Source organism: Mirounga angustirostris, unplaced genomic scaffold (genome assembly GCF_029215605.1).
Source record: "Mirounga angustirostris isolate CCGP_5_RB_7025 unplaced genomic scaffold, mMirAng1.0.hap1 SCAF_17, whole genome shotgun sequence".
Classification (NCBI taxonomy): Eukaryota; Metazoa; Chordata; class Mammalia; order Carnivora; family Phocidae; genus Mirounga; species Mirounga angustirostris.
Genome location: NW_026991725.1, coordinates 1,691,543 through 1,708,170, shown reverse-complemented (window position 1 = coordinate 1,708,170; position 16,628 = coordinate 1,691,543). Strand labels below are relative to the sequence as shown.

The window sequence follows — 16,628 nt, the reverse complement described above, 5'->3', positions numbered from 1 at the left end:
GTGGGGTCTCTTCCACGACCCCCACATCTGCTCCTCTCCGCCCATCTTGGGGCTTCGCTGCCCATTCCTCCGCCACCTCCCCCTGCCCGTTTTCTCCTTCCCCATCCTACTGTGAGGTCAGAATCCTGTGCTTACGACACCTCGGTCTGTTGCCATGGAAACAGGGGCGGATTAAGGCAGGAGCGCGGAGCGCAGGGCTCAGGCCCCTCAGCTACCTGAGCTCCCGCCTCAGCCGGCTCCCGCAGGGCCCGGGCAGCCAGACGCAGCCGCCGCGGCTCGCCGGCCACCCGGCCCGGCCCAGAGACGATAGGGTCCCGACCGAGCGTCGCAGCTCGCCCCGACCCGGGAGGGGAGGGAGGCAGACGCCGAGGCCCGGGCAGCGGGAGACAGGGCTTGCGGGCTCTCGGCGTGGTCACCTGCCCTCCCTGGGCCCCGGGGACAGCTCCCCGCGCGGCAGCCACGTGGGGGCGCGGCGGGACTTCCCCAGCACCCGCGCCAACTTTGCAACGCTCTGCAATGAGCCGGGTTGCGGGGGGATGGGAGGGGGATTGTGGTTAGGTGGTCGCGGGGCCAGCTCTCCTCAAGTTGAGCCTGGCACCTGCCCCGCACGCAGCCGGTACGGCCCCCGCCGTCCCATCTCTCTGCTCCAGGCATAAGGAAAGTTTGAAGAACCGGACATTAGGCGCTAGCCACCTCCCCTGGGCTGCTGCATGCCCAGAGCCCATCCCTGAGGACCAAAGCAGGACTGCAGGGAAGGTGCCCGCGTCCCGGCCCCGCCTGAGAAGCGAGGGCGCGCAGGGAGCGCCTGGGCGGCGCGGTGACTGACCGCTGGTCGCCCTGGAGCGCGGGCTGCACCCGGCCCCGCCAAAGCGGCAGAACCGGCAGCAGGCGCCCACGCAGGGGATGGAGCCTGCAACTGCAAAACTTTATAATGGCAAAGCAAAGGTCTCGGAAGGCCGGCTCCCCTTCCATCATGGGTAGCTCACAGTGGTCTCGAAATGACCTCCCCGAGCCAGATCCCTAGGCCTGGCCGCTTGATCCATGGTGCAAATCCCGTGTCTCGCAACCGGCCACCGACAGGGGCTGAGCTCAAGCAGCAAACCCTCCGCAGGTGCGTCCCCGCAAAGCCCGCCAGCCCACCAGCCCGCCAGCGGCTGCTTCCCGGACGAGGACCTCGGGCGCCGGGGAGCTCTCGGGTGGCTCCCGGGCTCGAGGCTCTGCCGCGTGCGCACTCAACTCCAACTTGCCCCTTCGGCTCCAACTCACCTTTGCGAAGCATGTTGGCCGCGGGGCCGCCACTCCGAGGTCGGCCTAGGCGCGCTCCCTCCCAGAGTCCGGATTCAAATCCTTGGGCGCCGGCTGCAGCTAATCCGAGCGCGTCGAGGCGGGGGCAAGCCGGGGATCCGCTTGTGCCCGGCAGCCCGGCCCCTCAGGGGCATGGTGAGCCCGAGCCCCGCGCCGAGGGCACCGGCGCCCACTAGCAACCGCGGCTCTGCCGGGCAGCCCGGCGCGCTCGCTCAGCCCCGGGACAAGCGGCTTGCTCCGCGGAGCCGGCGGCCTGCTTCTGCAGCCCCGAGCTCTTTGCAGGCGGTTTTGAGGAGGGACACCGCCCCCCGGCCGCCCGGCCGCCGGGCCGCGGCCCCCTCCTCTCCGCCCCCTCGGGCCGCCGCCGCCGCCGCGGCTGCTGCAAAAGGGCGCTCGCACGCACCGCCGAGCTCCGGGGAAAGCGCCCGGCGCGCGTTTGCAGGACCCAGCGATCGGCGGAGCGGGGCGCCTCCCTTCCTCCCCCCACCCCCCGGCTTCCCCCACCTTTCCTCCTCCCACCCTCCCTCCCTCGCTCGCTCGCTAGCTCCCTCCCTCTCGCTTCGCTCCCCGCCCCCGCTCACGGAGCGCCTCCCATACAAAATTTATGAAAGTGCTCTCAGCTCGCGGTGCCTAGCGCCGTCCTATTCCCAGGGCAGCGGCGCTCAGCCGCGCGGCGCCGCCTCCCAAGGTGTTTTCGCTGCGCCCGACCCCGGGGACGATCCTTGGCCCGCGTCGGTCCAATACCTGCCCCAGCCCTTGGGCGGCCGTCGGGCCACTCGAAAGCCCCTCCCGGGCCCCGCGGGCTTCCCGGAGCTCGCACCCGCAGCCCAACCCCCGCCCGCTCGCCCTTCGCGGCTGGAGGTCACTGGGAGAGGCGGCTGGAAGCGTGCGCTCTGCCCACCGGCTGGGACGGGAGGACTGCCGCCCAGAGACCCCGATCACAAGTCTGCACCCTTGCCCATATCCTCTCTAGCCGGCTCCGCTTCCTTCTCGGAGGTTCGACGGCTCCTCCCTGCCCAGGACAGCTCCGGGAAACCCAGCCGCCTCGCATCCCGCGTCCCAGGATACTATTCTTTTGGGGGGTAGGTGTGGCGCGCCCCCAGGCTGGTCTAGTCCACCCAGCTAGCATTCAGGGAGGCCCCGTTGCAAATCCTAGAGAGAGGGGAGGACCAATGTGGGGCTCAGGTGGGCTATCCCCGCCTAGACGGAGTGGGGGTGGGGGTCCCTGATCTTCTTCAGTCTACACAGACCCCACCCGGGGCTTCCTGGAAAATGGAAGGAGGCACCGCCTAGAAAGCAGGTCCCGCAGGGGGCCAGTTGCACTGAGCAGAGAAGGTTCAGGCCAGGCGAGATCCTGGGTGGAGGCGGCACCCCCTACTGGCCTGGGATAAGAGGGGTCCTGGGAAAGGAAAAAGAGTGGGCTGTCGCTCATTCAATAAATGGGCTGCATTTATTGTGGGTCAATCGTGTGGGGCTTTACTATTCCTAGGGATTCAGCCAATGAAAAAGACAAGGTCCCTGCCTTTGTGGAGTTTAATACAGTTAACAGGCACCAAATGAGAAGTCCAGATGAGACAATGCATGGAGGAAAAGCAAGCAGGGTATAGTAGAGAGCTGCTATGAGGGGGTCAGGGAGTGCTGCTTTAAGCTGGTGACATCTAAGAGAGCTAACTGAAGTGAGACAATCAGTTGCAATCCCTTGGAGAAAAACTTGGTATGATTGGCGAAAGAAGGCCAGTATCATTCATTCACTCACACATACATTCAATGGCACCGAGGCTCTGGGTTTCAGCTAACTACATCGGCATGTTAACTACAAAAGCCTAGGGCATAGTTGGGGAAGAAAGACCCACAAGCCATCTTAGAATGTGACAGGAGGAGACACAAAGTTTTGGAGGGGGCTCTGCTAGTTCTGTGAGGGGTGAAGGACGATCAAGAAAGCCTTCATCAAAGGGATGGCATTTAGGTTGGGTCCTGAGGGCTGAGTTCATCAGTCTGAGAAGGAAAAAGGGCACTCTAGGCAGGAGAGAAGGTGCAAATGCTTGAAGGTGAAAAAGTAACCTTGTTCTGAAGATTCAGAAGATTGGTCCATATTGGGATGGAACTGAAGGTGATGTATTCTTTCTCTTAGCCTTGACCAGCTGCAGGGCTGGACTTGGCCCCACACCCTGCCAGACGTTAAAGCTGGTCTTGAAGGCAGAAACTCTCTGTGAGTGAACTGAGGCCCAGGGAGGCTGAACAACTTGCTCCATGTCACAAAGCAGATCAGTGCCAAAGTGTAGGCCTGAATCGGGGTATGCTAATCCTCCTTCCAACTCCCTGAGCTGCCTCCCCATGACCCCCCTGCCCCATAAACTCCAGCATCTCAGACAAAGTTAGCTGGGGCTGGGCGTGAGTGTGAGAAGCAGCGTTATTTCAGGCCTCAGGAGGGCTGGGTGCTGCTTTGGAGTCCAGCCAGGGGGTGGGGGTGACTCTTAGGCGGGTGTTGTGGTATAATGTGGGGGTGCACTGTGCCCGCCTTCTTGTCAGGCAGTAATTACTCAGCCTGCTGAGTAACTCAGGCAGGGAGACCCCCCACAAACAGATGGAGGTGTTCTCAGCCCAAGCTGAAGGACAGCCCCCAATGTCCTTCACTACAGTATCTTAGGGGACATGCTCCCTAGACATCACCTGGTTTCCTAATGGGTGCTAGGGCAGCTCATTCAGCACAAGAGGCTGTGGGGCAATGTTGTAAGAGGATGAGGGCCTTCAATCATCAACAGGCCCCACTTCTGCCTAGGGAAAGGCCCTAAGGGATGGGGTGCCTGCTAGGGAAAAGTCACTGCTCTGCTGGAGTCAATCCTCACCCCCTGGGAACTCACAGCTGCAGCCAGAGTTAAAGCTGTCCACAGGCTGGGCCTCAGTGCCCTGAAGGGGGAGGGGCTGAACTCCGGGGATCCCTGGAATTGAGATCTTGCACCCTGGGAGTTCAAAGAACCTGGGGGAGATGAGAAGTCCAGGCTGGGCTCTTATCAAGGCAAGAGGGGTGTTCCTGGGACCCATGTTGGCCACAGTCCTGTCCAAAGCTATGACTGTCCTCAGAGTATCAGTCGGTGGCCTGAGGGCCAGAGCACTGACTCCTTCTGGTCCTCCCCTTGGCTGTTCACTCTCAGCCAGCCCATATATCCCTCCTCTCTGGGCAGTTGCCCAGAGAGGCCTGTCCCTGGCTGCTTGTTTTTCACTTCTCCATGTACCTTAATTAGGAGTTTCCAAGCAAGGAGGGCCTCCAGGGGAACCCCAGGCCGCAGAGCTACCTTAAAGGGCCAGCCGTGCTCACAGCACCCCCTCAGAGAGAGGAAGATGGTGCCAGAGGGCTGCTCGGGCAAACAGCCCTGGGGACTATTGCTGTATGGGGCAGACAGGGCTAAGGGCCAGTCCTGCAGGTTCTCTGCTCTTCCAAAGGTCAAGGCCGTCTCCCTGGCTGCTATGCCTTCTCTTTGGGATCCCAGGAGTCCAGGCCTGATCAAGAGAAAGGCTATCTAGGCCTGAGGGGCAGCCGAGGCAGGGAAAACGGTGGATTGGTTTAGGCGATTGAATTCCTTGGACTGCGCCCCCCGCCCCCACGCCCTGCCCCGGGAAAGCATCCTCGGGCTTGGAGCCTTCCCTTGGTAGCAGTTTTTCACACGGGAGCCTTCAGCATCCGCACTGTTGGTTCTAAAGGTAAGGGCACTCTGGCGCTCCAGAAATCAACCCCAGGACTCAGCTTGGAGCTGGGCTGATGGGAGCTGAGTTCTGTCTTGTTTGGGCAGTGGGGTCCTCTGAGCTACGGATTGTAGCCCTACCTACACGGCCTCCACTGCTTACCAGGTGAGACTGGGAGAGGAGCAAAAGGGATACCGGGGCGTGTCCCATTCACAAGACTTGGCCCACAGAATTCCGGCAAGGAGTCGGCAAATAGGGGAGCACTGGTCCGGGAGTGCCCCGTCTGGCAAACCGGGAGCGGAGGAGAAGACTGGGGGGTCGGGAGAGCGCAGTGCTAGACTGCTAGGGGCGGGGGAGAGCCCAGCCCTTCCGGGCTGAGGGGGGAACCCGCGGTAGCCCCGCCCCGATCGTCTCCTTCCTGGTCCCCGCCCAGCAAATCCCCGCCCCTCGCTAGCGACCGGCGGTCGATCGCAATGCCTGAGCTCTCGGCGCTCTTCTAGCGCTGCCTTTTTGGTCTCCATGTGGACAGGTCAGTGATGGCGGCGCTGGCGGAGTCCGTGGCGGCGGGGCCGGGCAGCCGAAACGGCACTGGTAGAGGTGGGTGCTACTACGCTGCGGCCCCCGGACCTCGCATCGCGAGTTAGGGCCCCCAAGTCAGGGACAGAATCATCCCCCGCTAATGGCGGCGGCCTTTCTCCGCCAGACCCGGAAGGCCCCGCTGTCGCTTGCCCCGGCGGCTTTCGCTGGAGCACAGAGGGCCCGGTCTTCCTTTTGCAGCCTTAGGGCGTGATCGGGAGCAGCGCTTCCTAGGAGCTTGTAGTCTTCAAGCCGGAAACGCTGCCCGCCCTGCCTTGGCTGGCACAGGAAGACTCACGGATAAGGCGGACCCGATGGGGAAGGAAAGAGCCGGGCGCGTTGCAGCGGTCATTCCACAAGTGGGCCCACAGGGAATGCCTTCAGGAAAGAGGCACATGGCTTCATTCACCAGGCACTCACTGAGCGCTCACTAACTGCCAGGCCCTTGCTGGATGCAGGGGACTGCACGACAGCCTTGCTCTCAGGGGTCTCCGTGTACCGGAGAATACCGATGTAAACAGAAGATCACAGACACGTGATAAAGGAGGAGGCGCCTAACTAGTCCTGGGGACAAATTGAGCTAAGACCAGCAGCTCCCACACCCCAACGACCACAAGGGACTTGCCCGGTCAGAGGAGCTTCTGTGAGGGGCCCAGGGTTCTGGGCTGGTTGTTCCAAGGCCTTTGAAACAACTGAACAAAAACGATGGCAGTGGTAACGTTCAAATATGGTCTCAGGATCCCAGCCTGCCAATGCTCATTCTCCACTGCACCATCGTCACTACCATCATCCACCCACAGGCAGAGGGTGAAGGGTCAAATCTGGGAGGATCCCTCCCATAGTAGTTAAGGGCCCTAGCGGAAGTTCCGAAACAAAGTACAGGTTCAATAAATATTTGTTCAATACATTAATTTCTTGTTTCCTTATCACATTCCCAAACTATCTTGTTCCTAAAGAGATAATAGGGGTTGAGCTAAACTGAATTGTGGGGAATAGGGGGCAAATTAAGGACTGCAGTTTTGCTAATGGGCTACAGTGTTTTCTCCTTTAATCAGGTTGTAATTTGTATACCTGCATTTGCCACCGCCAGACTACTAGCCACTAAAGGGCGAGGTCACTTCTCTTTCCTTACCTGTTTGCCCACAGTCCTAACTTGAGTGTGTCCTTTCATTTTTCCTGGGGTGGAACAATGGGACTAAGGAACCTGTTAAATCAGTTAAATGTTTGGTGTTTATTTCCCTTTTAAAAATGAGGAGGGGGGTGCGCCTGGGTGGCTCAGCCGTTAAGCGTCTGCCTTCGGCTCAGGTCATGATCCCAGGTCCTGGGATCGAGCCCCGCATCGGGCTCCCTGCTCCACGGGAAGCCTGCTTCTCCCTCTCTCATTCCCCCTGCTTGTGTTCCCTCTCTCACTGTGTCTCTCTCTGTCAAATAAATAAATAAAATCTTAAAAAAAAAAAAAAGGAGAGGGAAGAGTGTAGGGATTCATCAGTGTAGATAGAGTCAGTGGGACTTGAGTAAAGAGGGTAAAAGTCTTTAGTACTTATAACAGTTTGCTTATAGATCTCATATCTAGGACCTCAGAACTTCAAGGTGTTTTCAGGGATGGGGGAACATTTTCCTAGACTGCTAGGCTTTTGGGTTTTCCTCAGAGTTGTTCTTTATCAAGGAGCAGTTGTTTGGACTTTTTCCCGTTTGCCCCTCAGTTCAGTCTGCTGGTATCACCTCTGTTCTTCCAAAGGTAAGGGGTGAACTATACCCCACTCATGGACTCAAATCTTTGATTCCCAGTAATCTCACAACATGGAACCTAATTATGCAGATCTCTTCCTGGCTTAATGGGTTGTCTTTCCAGCTTCAGAATGAACTCAGTGAGGAAGAAGGCTGGGCCAATCCCCTTGGCATCTGGGATCTGGGCCTGAAACTTGGGTGGTGTTAACAGCTTAACTGGGTCTGGTTCTGTTTTAGGCCAGGTGCCAACTCAGGCCTTGCATTGTCCTAGGTCGAGCCCCTAGGGGCCGCCTGGCCAATCAGATCCCCCCTGAGATCCTGAACAACCCCCAGCTGCAGGCAGCCATTCAAGTCCTGCCTTCCAACTATAACTTTGAAATTCCCAAGACCATCTGGAGGATTCAGCAGGCCCGGGCCAAGAAGGGTGAGCCCCCAAGCTTTGAGATGGGGTAGGGTTGGAGAGGTTGCCTGGGTCAGTCAGGGGCAGTATCCCCATTCCAGCATTCTCCCAGCCCTCTGCTCTCATGTCTCTGCTCTGTCTTTCAGTGGCCTTGCAAATGCCTGAGGGCCTTCTCCTCTTTGCCTGCACCATTGTGGATATCTTGGAAAGGTGAGGCTTGGGGCTCTGGAGAAGAAGCTAAGCCAAGGCCTTCCCCATGCCCCTTGTAGCTCTGCCTGTTGACATTTTTTCCTTCTGGACCTTGGCCTTACCCTGTCCCTTCACACAACCATACACGCACAAAGGGAAAAAGCCAAAACTAAACTCCCAGCCTGCTGAGATCCCAGCCTGTCCGGCTTGGCTTGTCCATATAAATCTCTCTTTCCCTAAAATATTAAGGTGGGGGGTCGGGGGTGGTAGGGAATGAGTTGGTTCCAGTATCTTCAAAGCTGGGCCTAGAGCAGGTGCAGGTGGTGGGGCCTGAGGAGGAACTTAAGAATCCTCAGGGCTGACCTGGAATGAGCTGAGTTGTCAGCATCCGGTCTAGCCAAGGGGAACCTTTTTCTCTGGAACATTTGAGGGAGTAGGGCAAGGAGGGGCTTGGTGGGGGAGAAGTGTCTAGGAGATGGTATTCAGTTCCTCTCCCCTCTCTAAGTTTCTTCATTACAATGAGCCATCCTGGGGGGTGGGGGTGGGGAGTGCTCAGCCATCTGGAACCAGCACAGGAACAGGGAGGGGGAATGGGGGGAAAGGGGAGGTCATCTCGTGATAGGAACCTCCCACTTCCCTGCTGCTGCCCCCCCCCCCACTCCGCTTCTCATCCACTGCCACAGACTCACTTCCCAGCTCCCACCCTCTTGCCCCTTGGGGATGCTCTCTGGGGCTCAGGCCAATTTGCATACATTTTAATCTATAAAAAATTAAGTGCTCTGGCTGACTCAGACGCCTGAGCTGCATTTTAAGGAGTTGAATAATCTGCTTCTGTGCACAGACTGGTTTGGGGAAGGGAGAGGAGGGGGGCTGCTGACTGACAGCAACTCAGCTTTCCCCACCACGCCCCCAGGAGAGAAATGGGGAGACCCCAGTCAGCAAGCCAGGCCCCATGCCCCAGGGGCAGGTCTCTCAAGGAAGACCTGGTCCTCCAGCTCCATTCCCGTGGTGAATTTGGGGAGTGCGGGGTCTTCCCCACCCACCCCTGTCCCCCAGTGATTCAGGCCTGGCAGCAGATCCTATGGCAATGTGTTGGCCAGAGCCCACTCTTCCTGACGCACGAGGTATGTGGGTGGTGCCATGTGCTGTGGGGGAGCTGTTCATGGGTCCCCCCATCCTGGGCACAGAGGGCCCTAACTGAGGGTGGGGAGGTAGCAGGGGGTCTGGGTGACAGGGAGGCCGTGTGTATCCACCCATGCGTCCCCACGCACACCGCAGTGTCGAGGCATGGGAGTGGGTGCGTCTGCGTGTGTGTACGTGCTCATTGCTCTGGGTGGGCTGAGTCAGGGCGTCAGAGGTCTGTTTTTGACCCTGTGTATGCCAGGCTGAGGGGTGGGGGTCCTCCTTGCAGTCTGAGCTTGGACAGAGGAACCGGGGCGCTACAGAGACCATCGGCATACAGCGACGGTCCCAGGAGCTGCCGCCAGGACCGGGGGATGTGGCAGCTGGGCCCCGAGATACCCCATGGGGGTAGGTCTCTCTCCCACCTCACCCTTGTGTCACTGCCTCATTGTTCCCCCTGCTCCCCCGCCCCCACAGGTTCACAGAGGCTGAAGTGATGGTGATGGGCGATGTGACGTATGGGGCTTGCTGTGTGGATGACTTTACTGCAAGGGCCCTGGGCGCTGACTTCCTGGTGCACTACGGCCACAGCTGCCTGGGTATGGCGAGCCGGGGTCCTGGCGGGGGGCAGAGAGGCAGGGCTGCGTGCTAATCCCCCGTCGTTGGTGCCTTCTTGTCCTGCTTGCAGGCAGGAGGTCCCTCCCAGTGTCTGGGATGGCCTTGGCCTTCCTGCTCTGCAGGTACATCTTTTTTTTGGATTTGGTTGCCTTGGAAACAGTGTTGCTGTCCCAGATGTGGGTGTTCGAAAGGCTGTTGGTGGTAGAGCAGGCTGGGCCCCCCGGCCGAGTGACCGAAAAGGAGCTTCTGAGGGACCTATGACTGTCCCCCCCCCCCCCCCCCCCCCCCCGCCGCCTACCCACTCCTTGTATCCCTAGGCTGAAGCCACTGGTCCTGGCTGCTCAGAGACCCTGGCCCAGGTAGGCCCCCTGCCCCTCTTGCCTTCCAAAACAGTCTCCTGACTTCTTGCCTCCTCCCAGTTCCCATGGACACCTCGGCCCAAGACTTCCGGGTATTGTACATCTTTGTGGACATCCGAATAGATACTACCCATCTCCTGGATTCTATCCGCCTCACCTTTCCCCCTGCCACTTCCCTTGCCCTGGTCAGCACCATTCAGTTTGTGTCAACCTTGCAGGTAAGTGGACAGATAACAGCCAGCCTCCAGGCTGTTCCTGGGGCCCACGTTAGGTGCTCCAGGCTGGTCCTCTGGCCCTGGCTCTCCCTCCTCACCCACTTGCTTCCCTTCCCTCATCATCCCTACAGGCAGCTGCGAAGGAGCTGAAAGCTGAGTACCATGTGAGTGTCCCACAGTGCAAGCCCCTGTCCCCTGGGGAGATTCTGGGCTGCACGGCTCCCCATCTGCCCAAAGAGGTGGAGGCTGTTGTGTAAGTGAAAAATGGGGGGCCAGTTGTAGAGGCATAAGAAATGTACCCTAGAAGGGAGCCGGAGGTTCGTTGTATAGGAAAAGAAGCTGAGTCTCAAGCTCTTTAACTGTTTGCTCAAGGTCACCCTGCAAAATGGGGACCAAATAGGGTTTCAGGTTTCCTGTCTCCCTCTCAGGTGCTCTGTCCACCATGTAGGAGGCTATGCCCGGGGTGGGGCAGGAATCAGAGGGCTTCATCGGGGCGGGGCGGGGGGAGGGATGAGGGTGGGCTAGAAATGGTGGGAATGTAATTGGAGAAGATGGCTGGGCACGCCCAGGCTGCAGCCCCATTAATTTAGCATCCGGACAGCTAACAAGCAGGAGCAGTGTGTCTCCTGCTGCCTAATTATTTTCGGTAATGGAAATGCTTAATGTTGTGTGAATGCAGCCAGCCTCAGAGCCGGCAGCTCCCCCCGCGGGGACTAGGGAAGGGAGCCCCATTCCTAGCTGATGGCGGGGAAAGAGGGAGGGACACTCCCCTGACTCAGCCCTGCCCCTAGACAGGCCCACATCAGGGCCTTCCCCAGCCCAGACCTGGCAGCCCTGCTCCCCAAAGGGCGTTCCCCCTGTTCCTGCGCCCACATAATTCTGAACCCATAGGTGCCTACCCTTGGGGGCTTCAAGGTGTGTGTTGGAGGGAGAGACACCCTGGGTGTTGGCCGTTTATCACAAAAATCAGCGTGGTCTCCAGGAAAGTAGGAGCTGCCATGGCAGATTGTCCTCTATGCTCTGCCTTCTCTGTGGCTTGGGAAGCTACTTTTAGGGACAGGCTTGATAGAGCCTGGTGGTTAAGCCTAGAGTCAAGTCCCAGATTTACTGCTTAATAGCTGTGTGACTTTGGGCAAGTTTCTTAACATCCCTGAGCAGCAGTTGTATCTGTTGTAAAATGGGGATACTATAGGTAGCTTGGAGGACTGTTTGATAGGACTGAGTGAACTCCTGCGTGGCAAGTGCTTAGTCCCGGCTTTGGTGCACAGAAGATGCAAACCCAGTAAACAGTAGTTGGTACAACTCAGTAGCAGGACCTGAGAACCAGTTTGGGTGCAGAGAGCCAGTGTATACCCCGAAACTTCATTTACAACATTGGTGACACCTTGAACCCTACTTGCCATGTCTATGTTGAGCTAGGCGAAGGAGAACCTGTCCCGCCACCTCCGAGCTAGGATCTCTAGAGCCCTGCGCGGCCTTCCCATGGCCTTGGCTGCCGTTTTACCTGTCCCCCACAAGGCTGGGGGACGGAACAGTTCTTAGATCTGCATTACATAACTAGAAGGGCCTTATTGCTCATCCAGTTCAAACTCCTTGTTTTGCATGTGCGAAAACCAAGGCTTCGGGAGGCCGAATGATGACTTAGGCCAGTTCACACACACGCACAGCAGCGCACTCAGCCAGGAACTCTGGACCTCCCGGCCAGTGCCTGCCTTTTCTGCTGCCTCACTCCACCCCATACTTATCATCCCCTCTCTCCCTGCCGCAGATATCTCGGAGACGGCCGTTTCCATCTGGAGTCTGTCATGATTGCCAACCCTAGTGTCCCCGCTTACCGGTATGGGCTGAGCTGGGCTGACCAGCCAGGGAGGGGGTGGGATTTCCCTGCCACTGAAGCCCTCAGTTGGTTGAAATTTCCTCATTCCCGGGCCCCTTGACAGCCAACAGCTCTAAGGATCTGAGGTAACTGGGTCCTGAATCCAGGTGTCAGACCCAGGGCTGGAGCTGCACAGTACCCACCCATCCCCTGGGAGTCACACTGAGATCCGAAACCCCCCCTCCTACTTTTCCCTGCTCCAGCTGTGGGACTGAGCTTTCCAGCGACGATCTCTGTTCTCGCCTCTATTCCTAATTACCTGCGTGGAACCTAAAGATTTAGGAGACCAAGGGGCTGGGTCAGGGAGCCGTGTGTACAACAGGTGCTGTGGATGGCTGTCGCCATAACCCTGATAGCTTCTTTTCCAGATACGACCCATACAGCAAAGTCCTCTCCAGAGAGCACTATGACCATCAGCGCATGCAGACCAGCCGCCAAGAAGCCATAGCCACGGCCCGCTCAGCTAAATCCTGGGGCCTTATCCTGGGCACTTTGGGCCGCCAGGGCAGCCCCAAAATTCTGGAGGTCAGAGGGCTTGGGATGGCCTCTGGAGGAGGGGACTGACTAGAAACCCAGCTGGGAAAATCGGTAGACTAAGGGATTTAGACTTGGCTGCTCAGTCGTGGTGACCTGAGCTTGGCCTCCCTCTTCCAACAGCACCTGGAATCTCGACTCCAAGCCTTGGGACTTCCCTTCATGAGGCTGCTGCTTTCTGAGATCTTCCCCAGCAAGCTTAGCCTACTTCCTGAAGTGGATGTGTAAGTTTTCTCACCCTACCTCTCTAGCTGTGACTCTGGCTAAGGAAGCTTAGATCTGAGTCCTGCCCAGCACATACTGAAGGCTGGAGTCAGTGGGAATTGCTTCCGTGAAATTTTAATGTTTACAGAGCACTCAGGGGCTTAGCAGGGGCTACCCTTGGCTATGGGTCACACCCATTTTGGTTTGGGGGCTCACAGGTAACTGCAACATCACAGTCATTCGGTGTGAGATGAGTTTGTGGGGTGGTTGGCACCTGCAGTGTACCCGAACTAAAGTGAATTTGATTCTGAGGATACGATCACAGATGAGCTGCCCAGGCCCTGCCCTCAGCTCACAGAGCGCTCTCCTGGAGAAAACAAACAGCGCTATAGTGTTACTCTGAACAGTAGTAGGTGACTGTCTTTTCATCGGGTGTGTTGGGGACACAGTCATGTTTTTCAGCATGCTGCCCAGAAGGGGAGGGGACCCCCCCCTTGGGTCTCACGTGACTTCCCTTCCCAGGTGGGTGCAGGTAGCATGTCCGCGCCTTTCCATTGACTGGGGCACAGCCTTCCCCAAGCCACTGCTGACACCCTATGAGGTAACACTAAGTTTTGAAATACCTGAGAGTGGGCTTTGCACCTGGTTCTGTCAAGGGAGGGATCTGCAGTGGGGTGGGCAGCAACTTAGTTACAGCTGACTCATTTCCTAGCTGTGTGGCCTTGGGCAAGTCCCTTGACCTGTCTGAGCCTCGAATTTCCTTTCTGTGGTATGGGGATAATAGGACCTCTATAGGCCATCGTGAAGACTGAATTAATTAATCCTGCGCAGAAAGAGTTGGCAAAGGGGCGCCTGGGTGGCTCAGTCGATTAAGCGTCTGCCTTCGGCTCAAGTCATGATCTCAGGGTCCTGGGATTGAGTCCCGCATGGGGCTCCCTGCTCTGCGGAGAGCCTGTTTCTCCCTCTCCCCTTGCTCTTCTCTCTCTCTGTCAAATAAATAAAATCTTTAAAAAAAAAAAAAAAAAAAGTTGGCAAATGTTGTCCTGTTGTCCTCCCCTAGGCAGTGGTGGCCCTGAGGGACATTTCCTGGCAGCAGCCCTACCCTATGGACTTCTACGCCGGCAGCTCCTTGGGGCCGTGGACAGCGAACCACGGACGGAACCGGCCCCCCCAGGCCCTGAGCCCGCCGGCGCTGGAGAAGGTAGGCCGGCACCGCCAGCCGGGAGGAGAGGGACCAAAGCCGGGCCTGGCCCTGGCCGCCTCCCTAGCGACGCGAGCCGAGGCCGCCGCTGTGCGGCCGCTCCGGGAAATGCACGGGAGCAGGGTGGAGGACGTCGCGGGCTGGAGACCCCGAGCAAAGTCTGCGACCTCCGATGCAGGAGGCCACGCACCCCTCTCCAGCCGCGGCTTGCGACGGCTGCAGCTGCAGAGACGACAAGGGAGCACCGCCCGCGCGGTGAGACGCTCCTCGGTCTCAGGTATCCGCCCCTGCTCCGGCCGCGCCTGACCCCTCCCCGTTGTTATGGGAACACCCGCTCGCTCTGAGGCCCGCCTTCGGGGTGGTGCCGGCCTTTGGTTCCGCCCCTCGAATATTCGATTTCCGCTCGGGGAAAGGCTGCTTCCGGTCCCTGGCGCGTTGCCCCGCAAGATGGCGGCGCAGCGACCCCTGCGGGTGTTAGCCCTGGCCGGCTTCCGGCAGAGCGAGCGGGGCTTCCGCGAGAAGACGGGAGCGCTGAGGAAGGCGCTGCGGGGCCGCGCCGAGCTCGTGTGCCTCAGCGGCCCGCACCTGGTCGCGGATGCCGCGGGCCCCGAGGGCGCCGGGCCGGACTCCGGTGAGACGGGCGCTGCCCGGGAAATGCCCTCTGAGTCTTTGATCTGGCCTCGTTTCAGCATACCCCCACGCTGTGTCCTCACCTCGTTCCTTCCCCCTGCCCTTACTCTTCCTTCCATCCCAGCGTCCCAGGCTTCCGCCTTGATCAGTCTTCCCCGTCTTGCCATGCCACTCTGCTCTCCACTTCATTCCCGCCAGCTTTTCTTCTCGTCTTCGACCGCCTCTTTGTTTGCTCGTTGTCATTCCCAAGCCCTCCGTCGCCTCCCTTTTTCATTTCTCATCGCCTAGATACCCGCTTGCCCTAACCGCAGCCTTTCCCCCGTATCGCTGTAGAGCCCTGCCTTCAGGAGGAGCAGCCCCGAGGCTGGTGGTTTTCAGAACAGGAGGCAGACGTTTTCAACGCCCTGAGCCAGCCCACAGTGTGCAGAGGTCTGGAGGAAGCCTTGGGAACCGTGGCACAGGCCCTGAAGACACTGGGGCCTTTCGATGGGCTCCTTGGTTTCAGCCAGGGGGCTGCGCTAGCAGCCGTTGTGTGTGCCCTTGGCCAAGCCGGCGATCCCCGCTTCCCCTTGCCAAGGTTTATCATCCTGGTATCTGGTTTCTGTCCTCGGGGCCTTGGACTCAAGGAACGCATCGTGCAGGGCCCCTTGTTACTGCCTTCGCTCCATGTTTTCGGGGACACTGACTGCGTCATCCCCTCTCAGGAAAGTATGCAACTGGCTAGCCGATTCACTGGGGCCATCACCCTCACGCACTCTGGTGGCCACTTCATTCCAGCAGCTGCGGCCCAGCGCCAGGCCTACCTCAAGTTCTTGGACCAGTTTGCAGAGTGAAAGATCAACAAATGGCTCTGCCCCTACATCCCCCACCCCCACATGACTTCGGGACAGTCTCTGTAACCGGTCCTCCCCCTTATCCCACCTCCCCTGGGAGCTCAACTGCTGTTAGTGGTCCTCACCATCACCAATTAAGAGACAAGTATCAGTTCTAAGACTCAAGTTATTGTAAGTCTAGCTCTACACTTAAGAAAAAAGGGATCAGGAGGCCTTAGTGGACCTTGGCATCTGATACTCCAGCATGAAAAAGGCTGGTGGACCCCTGGATGAGTGGAGGGTGACATGGGAAAAGCAGGGGCTGGTGCTGTGTGACTGCCACATAATAAAGTGGTGATGGCGATTTCGAGCATCTTTTTTCTCATACACACAGAAAAACCCATTTTGTATCAGAAGTCTGGATTCCTGGCCACCCACCCAGCCTCTAGCACCGCTCCAAAGAGGGACATGTTTCCAGTTATGAGCCCCCAGGATAAGCTCATGTGTGCACACATTTGGTAGAAGTGTCTCAAGTCCCAAGCTGAAGGAAAGGAGGCCTTGGTGGCGGAGTTGGAAGAATTTACATCTGAGAAGTTTTGGGAAGAGATCACCTGGCAAGGTGCTGCCTGGGCTCCACGGAGTTAGGCTTCCTCCATCTTGATCCCTGAGGGTTGTGTGCTGGCCTTCTGTCGAACTCTGGCTTCTTGGGTTCTCTGCTTTCTCCTCCAGAATTGCTTTAGCTCTGAACTATGAGCTTGAAGGGTGGGATGGTAGTAGACCTTGGGTAGAGGCCCAAGACCACACGGAAGAAACCCTTTTACAAACCTGCCCTCACCTACAGAGTTTCTGGGGTTGATGCTACTCTGGAGTGATCCAGCCAAGGCTTAAGTAGCCCCTCCAGTTTTAGAGTGCACTTGTTCCTAGGCACTCTATAGACTGCCCACTTTAGCTATTTGCCCTACTTCCAGTTCCCCCACCTGTGGCCCACCCTAGTCTCTGATTTCAGCCCTGCCTCTGCAGGATCACCACCTTGTTCATTTTCTGGAAGATCACAGGAGGCCCTGATCTAGCCCTCAAACATGGTTGCCCCCGGGGAAGTTAGGAATTGAGTAGGAATTGGGTTAGGGGATATAGCACAAATACTCCAGCCCATCTGGAGACAGACTAATATCCCTTAA

The 16,628-nt window shown here is 58.2% G+C and overlaps 2 protein-coding genes across 9 annotated transcripts in view; one reads left to right on the top strand and one right to left on the bottom strand.

Annotated features, from left to right (window-relative positions):
- RTN4RL1 (reticulon 4 receptor like 1) overlaps positions 1–1,749 on the bottom strand; it is a 70,735-nt gene extending 68,986 nt beyond the window's left edge. Inside the window, exon 1 of the mRNA XM_045889622.3 lies at positions 1,267–1,749. Within this exon, the coding sequence (XP_045745578.1) occupies positions 1,267–1,279 (13 nt within the window). The 5' untranslated portion in view covers positions 1,280–1,749. The remainder of the gene's footprint in view (positions 1–1,266) is intronic.
- A 3,688-nt stretch (positions 1,750–5,437) lies between these two features.
- On the top strand, positions 5,438–15,814 carry LOC123854402 (2-(3-amino-3-carboxypropyl)histidine synthase subunit 1). 8 transcript variants are annotated; one of them, XM_064583501.1, is made up of 12 exons: positions 5,438–5,583; positions 7,562–7,714; positions 7,837–7,900; positions 9,479–9,600; positions 10,039–10,196; positions 10,325–10,446; positions 11,962–12,030; positions 12,438–12,594; positions 12,727–12,827; positions 13,330–13,408; positions 13,868–14,285; positions 14,972–15,814. In XM_064583501.1, the coding sequence occupies exons 1-12, from the start codon at positions 5,523–5,525 to the stop codon at positions 15,469–15,471; spliced, it is 2,004 nt and encodes a 667-aa protein (XP_064439571.1). In that variant the 5' UTR covers positions 5,438–5,522; the 3' UTR covers positions 15,472–15,814. The 8 variants fall into 8 exon arrangements, with proteins under 8 accessions (XP_064439571.1, XP_064439570.1, XP_064439573.1 ...); XM_064583500.1 differs by having other exon boundaries at positions 12,426–12,594; XM_064583504.1 differs by having other exon boundaries at positions 5,445–5,583; positions 7,528–7,714; positions 12,426–12,594.
- Positions 15,815–16,628: the final 814 nt, after the last annotated feature.

What these genes read in the sequence shown, in the direction of transcription:
- LOC123854402 (XM_064583500.1), top strand. Translation starts at nt 5,523, where the DNA reads ATGGCGGCGCTGGCGGAGTCCGTGGCGGCGGGGCCGGGCAGCCGAAAC. An exon ending in ATTGTGGATATCTTGGAAAG is followed by an intron (nt 7,901 to 9,478) that starts GTGAGGCTTGGG and finishes CCGCCCCCACAG; the next exon opens with GTTCACAGAGGCTGAAGTGA. An exon ending in AAAGAGGTGGAGGCTGTTGT is followed by an intron (nt 10,447 to 11,961) that starts GTAAGTGAAAAA and finishes TCCCTGCCGCAG; the next exon opens with ATATCTCGGAGACGGCCGTT.